This window comes from Bubalus bubalis, chromosome 8, assembly GCF_019923935.1.
Source record: "Bubalus bubalis isolate 160015118507 breed Murrah chromosome 8, NDDB_SH_1, whole genome shotgun sequence".
Classification (NCBI taxonomy): domain Eukaryota; kingdom Metazoa; phylum Chordata; class Mammalia; order Artiodactyla; family Bovidae; genus Bubalus; species Bubalus bubalis.
In genome coordinates this window covers 7,591,458-7,606,668 of record NC_059164.1, presented here as the reverse complement: position 1 = coordinate 7,606,668, position 15,211 = coordinate 7,591,458, and the positions used below count along the sequence as shown (strand labels likewise).

General features: G+C 39.2%; 1 protein-coding gene across 1 annotated transcript in view; it reads right to left on the bottom strand.

The window, feature by feature from the left end:
• PTTG1IP2 (PTTG1IP family member 2) overlaps positions 1-15,211 on the bottom strand; it is an 88,963-nt gene that overhangs the window by 54,287 nt on the left and 19,465 nt on the right. Inside the window, exons 5-6 of the mRNA XM_045166344.1 lie at positions 14,813-14,874; positions 12,404-12,469 (exon numbers count right to left, since the gene is read on the bottom strand). Of these exons, the coding sequence (XP_045022279.1) occupies positions 12,456-12,469; positions 14,813-14,874 (76 nt within the window). The 3' untranslated portion in view covers positions 12,404-12,455. The remainder of the gene's footprint in view (positions 1-12,403; positions 12,470-14,812; positions 14,875-15,211) is intronic.

Genomic DNA, 15,211 nt, shown 5'->3' with positions numbered 1-15,211 from the left:
TGTGATATTATTAGCTATAATCACCATGCTGCACCTTAGATCATCAGAACTTACTGTTGTAACTGGAAGTTTGTACCCTTTAACCAACAGCCCCCCTTTGCCCTGATGTTGTCTGTCTTGTTTACAAGGTATGCCCAGTGACCGGCCACAAAGCAAAATGCAAAAAATGCTTATTCAATCAAATTCATCCTGCTGCTGCTGCTAAGTCGCTTCAGTCGTGTCCAACTCTGTGCAACCCCATAGACGGCAGCCCACAAGGCTCCCCCGTCCCTGGGATTCTCCAGGCAAGAACACTGGAGTGGGTTGCCATTTCCTTCTCCAATGCATGAAAGTGAAAAGTGAAAGTGAAGTCGCTGAGTCTTGTCTGACTCTTAGCGACCCCATGGACTGCGGCCCACCAGGCTCCTCCGTCCATGAGATTTTCCAGGCAAGAGTGCTGGAGTCGGGTGCCATTCATCCTATCCTGCTCTTTTTCTAACTCCCTTTGTTCGTATTGGACTCAGAGCAAAATTAACTTGTCATTTATTCAAATATCATTATTATTCAAGGCAACACACACACCTATTATTAATGTATGCAGCGACTGTAAGGTGCAGCCATGACAGCCACTGTTTACTGAGTATTCATTACGTGCCAGAAGTATTTTACCTGTGATATCACGTTATATCCCCATAACTATGTAAAAAACTAGTTTTATCCCTATTTGAAAGATGAGGCAGCTGAGACAGAAAGAGGTTAATATGTGTTCCAGATATCATAAACTGTGATAAAACTGAAATTCTGTATTCTATCCAATAAAACAGAATTTCCACCGACGGAGAGGGAAAACGAAAGTGATCTGCAAATGCAAAGGGAAGAGATAACAGTTGCTTAAGGGAGACCAGGAAACTGTGTTTGAAGGTGGCATTTAAGACAAAATTTGAAAAAAAAAAAAAAAAAAAGCATTTTGACAAATGAATATGAGGAGTTGGTATAAAGGGTCCACATCAGAAAAAAACTTAGTGAGAACAAAAATACAGGGAAAGAGACAGCAAGCAGGCACAGGAAATAGTAATAGGAGAGTTACTATATGTTGTCCCATCTTTTGAACCCAATTGTGTATGTCTTTGCCTACATCATTGAGAATTTGAAAGTGAAAGTGAAGTTGCTCAGTTCTGTCCCACTCTTTGCGACCACATGGACTGTAGCCTACCAGGCTCCTCCATCCATGGGATTTTCCAGGCAAGAGTACTGGAGTGGGTTGCCATTTCCTTCTCCAGGGGATCTTCCCAACCCAGGGATTGAACCTAGGTCTCCCTTATTGCAGGCATGTGCTTTACCATCTGAGCCACCAGGGAATTTACGTATGGCTAAAGAAAGAATGAAAATGTAATCCGTGTTTTAAAATATCAGTTACCTGGACCTATTCTGTAAGTTAAAAGTTACTCCCTTGTTCAATACCTATTTCTAGTAACTGTTCTCTCATCAACTGGATTTTAAGTTTTTTGATGGCTTGTACCCTTGTCTTACGGGATTTCTTGGCGGCTCAGCAGTAAAGAATCCACCTGCAATGCAGAAGATGCAGGTAGCCCACCAGGCTCCTCTGTCCATGGGATTGCAAAAGGATTGGACACGACTTAGCGATTAAACAACAACAACCTTTGTCTTACACCTTCATCAGCGGGGTTATAAAAGTTGACTCTTGAAAACGTCAGTGGACGAGAAGAAAAGTCAGAGAGACCAGGGAGAGGCATTACACATAGTGATGTCAATGATAACTTACCACCCTTGCCCTTAAGGAGTTATATTTTGACAGAGAGATGCATTGATTTGTGTAAATTTATGTAGTACAGCAGATATGTTAGAAGAAATATTAATACAAAGGGCTAGAGCTCTAGAATTCCATAAGGCAAAATTATTTTAAAAATTAACTCCAATAGGTATTTAAATTACAATGACATTTTCCAAAAGTGTTTATGGACAACTTTTTTAAGACTAAGAACAGTAAATTTCTATGATAAAGAACACTTATAGAATAAAAGCTTCTTTGCAACAGTTATTTACATAGAACAGCAAAGAGTCTCATCTAAAATTTTATTAATGTACTTACTATGAATTCTTCTCAGTGAATAATCCAACGCAGCATCCATTTTTTTATGTTCCCTATCTAGGGCTTTCTATAATCAAAGTTCTTGACTGGAGAAATTTAAATAACTTTTCTTGCACTTTTTGTAAAAACCAATCACCTTCAGTTTCTTCACATATTCTCACCACTCTCCCATCATAACCTTTATCTAAAGTCCCGAACAACACACACACACACACACACCCACACACACACCCACTCTAATGCTTGTATTAGGAACCAACCGACTTGAAGGTGTGGGGTGATTCTCCCTAATTTATCCTATTGAATGCATATAATTTGTCTTCATTCATGCACTCTAGAGTGCCTCACACTCAGCCTTCATTTTACAAGCCTCATTGGAAAACTGTGCTACAAAATCATGAGGGGTCATTTGCATTCTTAAAAAAATTGACGTATATGATAAACTAGGATCTGATGTTTACAGAATTGTAGTAGTTTAACAATACTTTGTTGGTTTTTTGTTGCTTAGTCGCTAAGTCATGTCCAACTCTTTGCCACCGCATTACTGTAGCCCGCCAGGCTCCTCTGTCCATTGGATTTCCCAGGCAAGAATACTGGAGTGGCCTGTCATTTCCACCTCCAGGGGATCTTCCTGACCCGGGGATTGAACTCGCATCTCTTGGGTTCCCCATATGTGGATTCTTTACCTCTGAGCCAGCTGGGAATGTAAATTAATCTTCTGTGGTGGAATTTTAGGTATTATGCATGGTAGTGATGATATTCTTTGAAGCCTGAGTTCCTCCTATGCTCGGTTGCTCAATTGTGTCCAACTCTTTGTCATCCCCAAGGACTGTAGCCCAGCAGGCCCCTCTGTCCATGGAATTTCCCAGGCAAGAATACTGGAGTGGGTAGCCATTCCCTTCTCCAGGGGATCTTCCCAACCCAGGGATTGAATACAGGTCTCCTGCATTGCAGGCGGATTCCTTACGATCTGGGCCACCAGGGAAGCCCGAAATGATCAAGGAGGTTTGTGAATTCTAATCTAAAATGTCATTCAAGTCTCCTCCCCATTTCATGCTGTCAGCTGTGCTCACTTGAATGACTGACACTCTCCTAAATTGTCTTCCTGCCTCAATCTCCCCTCTCTAAATCATCCATTCACCCCATCTCCTGTCCTGCTCCCCTCAGTGATACTATTGAGATATATTTCCTTGCAAATGTGATTGCTATTCTTCACCTTTGCCAAAGCATGCTTCTACGTTTCTTCAAAATAAAGTCAGTATCTCTTTTTACTTTAAAAATGAAGCTCAAATTCCTAAGTGGGGATTTCAAGCTGCTCCAGGAAAAAGGACCAGATGCCTTTCTCATTACATAGTATCATGATTAAAAGCTCAGACCCTAGAGCCAGAGCGCCCAGCTTTGAGCCACTAAGAAGGACTGCTGCCTGCATTCGTGTAGGCTGAGGTGTCCCGAGTGACTGAGGGCGAGGTGTGAGCAGGGGTAGAAGTGTAGCCCTCCACTCACCCAGCTATGCCTCAGAACAGGGCTTCTACAGGCTCAGAAGAAGGGACACCACTTTCCGTTTCACGTAGAGGCACCGTTACGGTTCTGGTCCCTTTCACACTTAGTGCAGCTAGTACCAAGGCTTTTCTCATGGGGCTGCTGTGAGGATTCAATGAATCACAGCCCTCAGGGCAGTGAGTGCCCAGCAACCTTCAGCGGTTAATCACGCCCCTTCCCTGCTCCTTATACATTAAAGAAACAGAATTGGCTTACTAGTTTATTCATGTATAATTGTGCTTTTCCACCTTCATGGCACTCATCAATCCTTCTGATTTCTTTCCCCCAAACTCTGTCCCCTAGCAGCTCTAATCTCTGCGGGTGCCCCCTTCAAACTCAACTGAGCTGCCATGATTGTGGCCATGAAGGACTTACTTGACGCCTACAAATATGAGCTATCTAGACTTTAACTCGACTCCGGGGCACCTATGGACCCCTGTTGTGGAACTTGACTTTACTACTATTTGTACTATCTAAACTAAAACTTGTATATCTTAAGACCTTGTCCTCCTCAAAAGGTTTTAAGTGTCTAAAGGTAACCTGTAAGGTTCTTCCATATGTTTCTACAGCACCTACAGACATACAGGGACATAACAGGCAGTAACAGAACCACTTATTGAGTATCTACTATATGCCAGGCACTACAAACATTACTTCTCACAACAACATTTTTAGTATTGCTATTTCCCTTTCCTGTAGAATGACTTAGTATTTAAATAATTTGCTTAACAAGCAAGCAAAAAATCTAATTCAACTTTAAAATTCATGAATTTAAGTTTATGAGAGTTTTATTATAATTTTTGAAGTATACTTCATTTTTTATTATGAAATAGTAAATATTTTTGAGGAAATTTAGAAAATGAAAAAAGTGAAATTGTTCTGAATCCCACCACTGCAAAACAAACACTGTAAACATTTGGGTGTTAAGAATTGTTTTTAGTTACTACTAATAATATTCTATCATTTAATTGGGTTTTTACCTATGGCTGATTCATGTTGGGTTTTTAATAATATATTAAAATCGTTATAATCAGTCTCTCTAATTATCCAATTTTTATTACTCTATAGTAAAATCTACAATAAAGACCAAAGTGAACACCGAAAAATAAATAAATAACTTGCTTAGCATTAAACAGCTCAAAAGCCTTCTCCAGTGGCTCAGCGGGTTAAGAATCTGCCTTCAGTGCAGAAGACATAGGAGACAGAAGATGTGGGTTCGATCCCTGGGTCAGGAAGATCCCCTGGAGGATGAAATGGCAATCCACTCCAGTATTCCTGCCTGAAAATCCCATGGAGAGAAGAGCCTGGTGAGCTACAGTCCAAAGAGTCGCAAAGAGTCAGACATGACTGAGAGTGCAAGCAAACAGCCCAAAAGTGTTGGGCTGAGATGAGAACCTAGGATCCTGTTGGTTCAGGGACTAGACTACTTCATGGTAGTATCTTGCCAGGCTCTTTCTCTTGCCCAGTAGCTACCACTTACTGAGTGTATATTATATTCTAAGAGCTTCTCCTACATTTTCCCTCAATTTCCTTGTAAAATAGTTATTATTATTCTTATCCTAAAGGAAATCAGTCCTGAATATTCATTGGAAGGACTGATGCTGAAGCTGAAACTCCAATGCTTTGGCCACCTGATGTGAAGAACTGACTCATTTGAAAAGACCCTGATGCTGGGAAAGATTGAGGGCACGAGGAGAAGGGGACAATAGAGGATGAGATGGTTGGATGTCATCACTGACTCGATGGACATGAGTTTGAGCAAGCTCTATGGTTTGGTGATGGACAGGGAAGCCTGGAGGGCTGCAGTCCATGGGGTCACAAAGAGTTGGACACGACTGAGCAACTGAACTGAATTGATGTGCCCAGTTGCTTCAGTCATGTCTGACTCTGTGCAACCCCAGGGACTGCAACCCACCAGGCTCCTCTGTCCATGGGATTCTCCAGGCAAGAATACTGGAGTGGGTTGCCATGTGCTCCCTCAGGGGATTTTCCCAACCCAGGGATCGAACCTGTGTCTCCTGCATTACAGGGAGATTCTTTACTGCTGAGTCACTGGGGAAGCCCATTATTTCTATATGCATGAAGAAATCAAGGCTCAGCAATTTACCTGAGATCTTACAGTGAATAAATTCCAGACACATCTTGTAAATCTGACCTCTGAACTCCCCCATTTTCCCAAAAGCCTTGTCACATTTTAGGAGAGTCCTTTTAGAAAAATGTTACTGCCTTCCCAGAGTCTCATTTAGGTTGTTATATTTCATTTAGACACCCTTTTGACAGAAAGTATCACTATATACATTTATATTGAATAGAAAAAAGTCAATCCCTGCATTATATTTTATCAACTTTTATCTTTATATATCAACTATTAATCCTGCCTATTATAAATAACTTGGCAGAAAAATGATTGTTCCCCAAAGAATTTGATAGAAATTTACATAAAAACGACCTTGATGTCAGAAAAAGTTATTGATATAAAATGATTTAGACACCCTTTTGACAGAAAGTATCACTATATACACTTACATTGATATAAAAAATAGTAAATACTAGGTCAGGCATATGTTGAGAGATTTACACTTAGTACTTGTCATTATTAATTTCACCAGATAATTGGGTTGTGCTGTATTTCTATTATATTCAAGTTATTTGGAAGGTCAAGATAAAATACTAAACCTAAACAATAGGCACTGATATGAATACCAAAATAGATCTTGAACTAAATGCCAAGCAAAGAAAGAAGAAAGGGAAAAGGAAAGATGCAGGATCAGAGTCAAACACTAGATTTATTTAAGAGTTTATAAGAATACAACGTTGAAAAGGAAAAACTTGAGGCGGGGGTGATTTTACTGGAAATTAGTCTGACTTATTTATGGGAAAGCAATAATACCAAGTAAATATGCAGCAACTTCCAAGTTGATCAAAAGATACTTAGAAGATATTACTTAAAGTTACATGACTTGAATATCATTATTCCCTTTTGCCAGCGCTCACTATTTGATTGGAAATATCCTACTAGTTTGGGGGGGAAACAACGGGCAAGTGAAAGTAGAAGAAAATTAATAGAACCCAGATCTTCCCAAGCAAAGAATAACTCCAAAAGAGTGGAGTTATAGTAACCTTCATTATGAAAGCACCAGATTCCAGAGCTTCTAGAAGATTCTGAGGAAAACTGGACATATTTGCAATGCATTATAAATGTATAATTACCATTTAAATGGGGGAGAGAAGGCTGGTGAGTGAAATGAAAAAAAGGCATTTTCTTATAGCCAACCAGAAGTTTGCATTTCGGGCAATGATCATCTAATCTACAGAGTCAGGTTAACAAAGCTATTGTTGTCTGCCACTCACCCTCAGCCTTTTAACTGTCGGCTCTCTTCTACCAGCAGAAACAGAAAGTTAAATCTACCTCCATGATTTTCAGTCACAAATTTGCTCATGAGGCTCTGGCACGCTTGACAGGTAATTCAACAGCATATGTTTACCAAAAAAAAAAACAAAAACAAAAAAAACAGAAGTGACATAAAGGCATCTCTTTTTATTCTCCCTTTTTATTATTTGAGGGCCCAATTTATAAGAATAAGTGAAAGTTTGGAGTAAATTTCTATTGGTTGCACAGTTGCGATGATTATGGTCATCTCATCTCACCTACAATCCAACGAAGACTTTCTTTAATAACATTCCTGTTTGTGGATTTGGCCAGGCAGCAACTTGAATGTGGAAAATACTGCCTTATTCCAAAAAGGCATTGAACATCCTTTTCAAAGTAGTTTAAAATTTGTCATGTAGATTTCAAAACTCTGGAAAAGTATCAAAGGTGTTTTTATTGGACAGTTGAATAATAAAGTACAGAAGGTAAAAGATTTGTCAAGAATCACACAAATTAAGTGGAAAGACACCTATCACATGTATATTTCAGAAGTCTAATTTATTACTTTTGGATTACTGCTACATTTCTTATGAGATTAGCTACTTTTTAAGATGTGTTTCAGAGAAGGCAATGGCACCCCACTCCAGTACTCTTGCCTGGAAAATCCCATGGACGGAGGAGACTGGTAGGCTGCAGTCCATGAGGTCGCTAAGAGTCGGACACGACTGAGCGACTTCACTTTCACTTTTCACTTTCATGCGTTGGAGAAGGAAATGGCAACCCACTCCAGTGTTCTTGCCTGTAGAATCCCAGGGAGGGGGGATCCTGGTGGGCTGCCGTCTATGGTGTTGCACAGAGTCGGACACGACTGAAGCGACTTAGCAGCAGCAGCAGCAAGATGTGTTTGCCAAACCCTGTCTGAATTTATCAGGGTGGCATATATTGACTGGATTAATTTTTGCTTCTATCTCAGAAAACTCAGTATTTAGAAGTAAGAATATAAAAATGGAAGATGAAACATTAATAAATCATGAAATGAAAGCCTGTGTATACAATATTAACCATGTAACAAAATTGATGGGATCATTAGTTACATAATGGCTACCCTATTTGGGCTTTCCTTTTGTGTCTTCTTTTGTCTATTTTATTTGGAATCTTTGAAAATATTTGTTACAAGTCAATGTAATGAGATAGGCAATGGTCTTTCTCATCATCTAAGCCAGAAATCCATGAACTGTGGCTGGTAAACCAAACCTGACCCTCTTGTGTTTTTGCAAATAAAATGTTACTGGAACACAGTTACATACATTCAATTATATATTGTCTATGGCTGATGTAGCAGAATGGTAGGGAAGTTGAGTAGACCAGAAAACGCCCAAAGCCTAAAGTATTTGCTATCTGGCCCTGTATGGAAAAAGTTTGTTAATTCCTAAACTGTCCCATCTCTTAGTGTTCTAGAAGACACTGTAATCCCTGGTGACAAACCTACAACCCCACTCTCTGTCCCATTAGATCTGTTTTTATTTCTACTTCTCCAAGACAACCATTTTTCAATCTCCTTCTTTTCCTAGTAAATCTACCATCTTCTGCTTACATAGTTTTCCCTTCTCGGTATCACAATTAAGTCTATTCCAAAATTTATTTAAATATAGTCACATGTGGCCCAATCTCTGCATAAGGTCAATCAAAATAACAGTAATGGAAAGATATAATTGAAAGAAATGTTCATATTCCTTTGGGTTGTAAAGAAAATGTAAAAGTTTAAATGGAGGAGTGTGCTTTTAAAGAGTAATAGACCTCTTGAGAGTCCCTTGGACACCAAGGAAGTCACACCAGTCAATCCTAAAGGAAATCAACCCTGAATATTTCATTCGAAGGACAGATGCTGAAGCTCCAATACTTTGGCCACCTGATGTGAAAAGCTGACTCACTGAAAAAGATCATGATACTGGGAAAGGTTGAAGGCAAAAGGGAAAGGGGGCCACAGAGGATGAGATGGTTAGAGAGCATCACTGGCTCAATGGACATGAATTTGAGCAAACTCCAGAAGATAGTGGAGGACAGAGGAGCCTGGCATGCTGCAGTCCATGGGGTTGCAAAGAGTCGGACATGACTTAGTGACTGAACAACAAGAAGAACATTTCAAATCCTATCTTCCCAGCATTGCTAATCTCAATATCCCCCCAAATCAATGACAGCTGCTGTGGCCGATGCCTGGACCTCCCTTTCCAGAGCAGGGTACTCATTCCTCCAGCGGCCAGGCTCTCTTTGGTAATTGCCCTCAGTCAAAGGGAGCTGCCCCACTCAAAGTTAAGTCTCCTTTTGAAGAGCATTCCACATTTAATGACAGTTGAAACAGAGGCTTGAGCCCCTTTGTCTCAATTAGAGAGGCCTACCAGGTTCCAGAACTCTCCGTAAAATTGACTGAGGTCTCTATTGTGATTCTATGACTATTTTCCCCCTGCCCAAGTCTCCTTCTCTGTCTCCCACACATGAGTTATTCCTAAGAGCATTCTCCAATAAATTCTTATAGGAAAAACTCTGCCTTGGAGCCTATCCCAATTTAAGATAGCTCCCTCTTCTAATCCTCTTTCTCTCATTCCATTCTCATCACTCAAAGGCTTCCCTGAATCTCAGTCTTTCTAGTTCTTTATTCCTCTCTGCTCAAAAGTCCTGATTGCTCACAATCCTGGGTCAATTCTTTTCCTCTCAATAGAATTCATTACCTTTTCTTCAAATTTACTGGTTAGATATGAACAAGAATTGAAAAGTAGTTCTATAATTTGTGCTAGTATATTTTTATGTCTTATTTTAAGATCTCAAAATATTGCCTTATAGAAGACAATTTGGGGCTGGAATATCATGTCTATTTTTTAAATGTTTCAACAGTTTTATTTGTTAACATAATATCTAACCAAAAAGCATTAAAAATTGTAACTTTTATATTATGCATTTGAAAGTATTTCTATGATGATTATATGGTCAAATGCATAGTAAAACCTCTTCTGAAACAACATTTTCCCTCTGCAATAGCTATTTATTCAAAACAAACTGCTCTGCTACAAAAGTTGGACAGCAAGGCAGCATAAGAAGACCTAAATTTAAAAGATATACTAATATCATCAAATTTTTCTTTGGTAAGTCTGCTCTGAAAGGAAAAAATGAAGGTTGGAGGAAAAAGAAAAGAGAGCAAGAAGAAGAGAAAAAGAGGAAGAGGAAGAAAGACAGGACAGGAAAGGACAACCAAGTTCAAACAAATCAAGAGGAAATTACTGTAAAATCATGAGTTACTTTACGTGCAGAACCTCTGAAGTTCTAGAAAGATTATCTTTTCCAGATACCAAATGTTTAATTTTTTGAAATTTCCAGCATTCATGCAAGTTAGAATAAACAACTCATCTTTATTACGCTTGAACTTAAAATTAAGAAAAAAATGGAAACAAAAAGTTATGTGAGGTGGGAAGAAAAGCTTAACACCATCTCCAGATATTAAAATAATTTACATATCCTCCATAATTAATTAAGGTGTTAGGGAATGAAGAGCCAGACAAACCAATGGCAGTCAATAGATATACAAAAATACACTCAAATATGTATGGAAATTTAATGTATGAAAAAGATTCCATCTCATCACTGATGTAAAGATGGACTTTTAAAATAAATTGTGTTGGATAGCCATTTGGAAAAAGACAAAACTTGAACTGAATCTCACATCATATATTATGCCTAATTCCAAATGGATCATAGAGCTAAATGTTAAAAAATGAAACTATTTCAGATTATTTTCAAAGGATAAATTCCCAAAAGTGACATTATTGGGATTTAAAGAGTAAAAAAGATTAAGGTTCTTGATTCATATTAGCAAACTGATTTTTAGAACTCTTCTACTAAATTATATTCCCAAATGTAGTATATGTCAGTTCCATTCTTATTCAAGCCTGGACAAGAACTGTGTCCTATTTTTTAAAACATTTAATAAAATATGTGTGTGGTAGAGAGTAAGCTTTAGGAGCCCTCAGTTGCCCTAGGCCTTTCATGACCCTGGGAATATGTGTTATCAAACATTTTTGTAAAATTAAGAAAAGGATGATATAAAAACAATTTTTAGGAAGGTCTCCAAATTCCATAAGTTTCAGACCCCACACCACCAAGATCAACTCCGGATCATTTTATTAAACTATATGCAATTGCTCCTTTAATATGTCACAAATGGACAAATCTAGAAATTTCAAATGATTCAACTAATACGTATAATTTTGGCGATTCATAAGGGGAAACATCTCCATTAACTAATAACAGAATTACCAAGTCATAGAGTAACTCAAAAAGGTTTCGACAGATATTGTCAGATTTCCTTTTTTAAAGTTTGTAGAGATACCCAGCCCCTCCGACAGCAAACAGACAGGCGCGTGTCCCTCGCAGCGGTGGGCACCAGCCAGCGCGGCTGCACGCGCTCACCTGTGCACGAGACTCCTGGTGTATACCTGTCCTCCCAGCGTACTTGGTAGTACTACCACTTTTACTTTCAAAATGGTTTGGATGACAGACGGTCATCCAGGTGTCATCGGTCCTTTAAACTCTAGTTTTTCTCCTGGAGACCATCCTGGCTTCTAGGGGGCCTACAGGCTTCTGGGAGTTACCTGCATTCTCTTTCCCCCCTTCCTTATTCACCTGCACTGACAACGGCAGAGTCATAGACTCATGGAGCAGCATGCCTCTAGGTAGGGACTCCCTCTCTCTGTACGCGGATGCTGGATGTAGGAGGTAACAATAAAAGTATGCCTGTGTGTTCATCCTGTTGAAAGTCAAGCACCTGTGTGTGCACACAACGTATATGCACACACACCACACAAAGCCACATGACTAATTGTTTAAATCCAAGTGACAGCCCCCAGCTGTTCACCATCCAACATGCCAGCGATATTGGCAAGAGGGTCCTAGCACTGGAGCAGGAGCTGAGCAGGGCGACCTTTATTGGTCTCCAAGGGCTGAGGTTCTGTGACTCCCCTAGAAACAGTGAACATCTATTAAGGGCTTACTGAGCATGAGGGAAATTCTGAAAATTTTGCCCATAAAAATCTCATTTTGTCTTCAGACAAAATGACTAATTTAGTCACAATTACTAGAGAGTATTAATGAATAAGCAAACTAAGACACAGACAGGCCAAGTTAGTGGTCTAGTATGACATACTTAGTAAATGGAGCCCAGATTTCAACTCCTGACTTAGGAGCTGTTATAGCTCCATTTTCTGGTTCATGTTTCAGGCACTGAAAATCACTTTACATTTCACAGATTTTATTTCCATTTACTTTCTGAACCACTCTGATTACATTTCTGAAAAGCTTCATTATAGAAGGGAGGGAAGTCATGCAGAAAATTCATGCAATATAATTTGAAAGCTTACCATTGAAGAAACTTCCTTCTTCTCTATCTGGGCAATCCAGCTTTTCAGTTATCTATTCATTATACACTGTGAGAAGAGACAATCAGTTTACCTTTTCAAAGTCTTCCTAGGCAAAGTCAATGATGACTTACCTAATTTTCAAAAAAAATGCTAAACATAAAATATTTATGAATATCATATGATTTCTATTCTGAGATTTTTATATTGTTGTTTAGTCACAAGGTTGTATTCAACTCTTTGCGACCCCACAGACTATAACCCACCAGGCTCCTCTGTCATTGGAATTCTCCAGGCAAGATTACTGGGATGGGTTGCTGTTTCCTCCTCCAGGGGATCTTCCTGACCCAGGGATCAAACCCACGTCTCCTGCATTGCAGGCAGATTATTTACTGCTGAGCCACCCAACTGCTATTTTAATATTTAAGACTGAAATGACGTAAGGTATTATCAAATTGGGTGGGAGTTAAACAAAGAGAAAAAGGCCAAATATCTGGTGGTGACCACAAGACGACTTGTCTCTGATGACAGCCTGTGGATGCTCAATGAATTCCTTTTGAAGAGTCTTGTTTCCTTTATTCAACCTTTTAATACAGGCAGTCCCTTAAGCCTGAGAAGTTTCTTCTGGGTAAAAGTAAAGCTGCTTTGTGAATTTGATTACATTATATTCTTACAATGAATCTCCTGTAACTAACTGTTCTCAAAATGTGAATACATAACTGCTTCTACCTAAAATGAATAAATATCCAAACTTGTGCTCTTTTGTAAAAAAATACCAACCTTTTATTTTGTATTGGAGTACTGCCAATTAACAATGTGACAGTTTTAGGTGCACAGCAAAGCAACTCAGCCACATACATACAACCCTGTGCTCTTTTCAAAGCATTTCTCCTGGCCCAGTTGCTATGGAATTGAACGTGGATAGACACAAGTTGAAATGCCACATCGTTCTCTGCAGTCCTCTGGTTTGATTTCAATCCTAGGAAGCAGCACTTCAGCTCCTCTCCTTAAACAGCTTTTTTTTTTTTTTTTTTTTATTTTTAACTGGAGGATAATTGCTTTACAATGTTGTGTTGGTTTCTGCCACATATCAAGATGAATCAGCCATAGGCATACATATATCCCCTCCCTCTTGAACCTCCCTCCCGCCTCCCACCCCCCATGCCACCCCTCTAGGTTGTCACAGAGCACCAGCTTTGAGCTGCCTGCATCATACAGTACATTTCCACTGGCTATCTGTTTTACATATGGTAATGTATATGTTTTAATGCTACTCTCTTAAATAGCTTTTCCAAATAGTTCATGATCCTGTTACCATCGAAACAATTTCTATGTAACAAGAGCTAGGGGTTAGCAATGGAGTCTATACATGCTTGACAGTTGATCCTTAAACCATACAAATTTTACCCTGCTTCTCATTCAGATATGGTATCATGTCCCAGAGGCCCAAAACAGCACAATAACCTGGATATCCCGACATTATTTTTAATGGAAATTATAAAGGACCTTGCAGTACCCTTTCATCAGTCAATATTTTATGGTTCAGTCATCCAGGTGAACAAGGGTGCTATGGTTCTGACTTTAGTTGGGCTTCCAGGATCTAGGGGCTTCCCTGATAGCTCAGTTGGTAAAGAATCCGCCTGCAATGCGGGAGACCCTGGTTCGATTCCTGGGTCGTGAAGATCCCCTGGAGAAAGGATAGGCTACCCACTCCAGTATTCTTGGGCTTCCCTTGTGGCTCAGCTGGTAAAGAATCTGCCTGCAATGCAGGAGACCTGGGTTCAATCCTTGGGTTGGGGAAGATCCCCTGGAGAAGGGAAAGGCTACTCACAGTATTCTGGCCTGGAGAATTCCATGGACAGTTGATGGGGTCGCAAAGACTCGGACATGACTGAGCGACTTTCACTTTCCCTTTCCAGGGTCCAGGCATGGGTGCAAGCATGTGAGAACCTACCCAGAGCTGTCCAGGTTTAGTGGAAGGAAGCTAAGATTTGAGTTCTGGGTAAGGAGGAATCTTGTAAGTAGGGGAAGGCTTAAAGAATCAAGCTGAAAAAAAGTAGAGACAGGGTCAGTCGACTAAGCAAGGCAAATTGTTTTGGGAAAAGTCTTCAAGGATTTCTTAAAGCAAAGTTAATTTTCTGTTGAGTTCTTTTTGTGGAGTGGGAGTAGGGGGAACTGGGAAAGCTATTAATACCCAACTCTGACTGGAAATTTTAGTCTTCTCTATCAATATGATGGTTTTTACCCATCTTAGATTAGCTATTGAGGTTATAAGAATATGTTTTAGAAATGAGAACAGTATTTAATATTCATACTTTAATTTTGATGCCTGGAATAAGTAAGGGGAAGAATTTCAATTGTGAGTTACTGAAAGAGTATGGGGCATTTCATCCAATAAATTAAAATACTTGCCAGGATCACCCCCATGAGGCATGTAAACTGTGTGTGGTCTTCCACCAATATAGACAGGAGTTCTGTTCAAAAGGATGATAAATTTGAAATTAGTGAGGCTTATTTTGAAAATAAATTTATCATTGGAGTTATTTTATTTCATTAGATTACATTTATGTAATGTTCTATTGCCATTGTTTTATCACATATTAAATTCTCCTTATATTTATCCATCAGGAGACTTAAAGTGTTTGATTAAGGATATGGTAATGGAATTAAAATTAATGAAATGTCATTTAAAATTTCAGTAAGTTAGCAATAGAATTAACAACTGCTAATTTACTTCTCCACATCTTCTCTCAGTAGGATGTAAACTCTGTGAAGGCAAGGATTTATCTTTTCTTGCTATAATTATGTCCC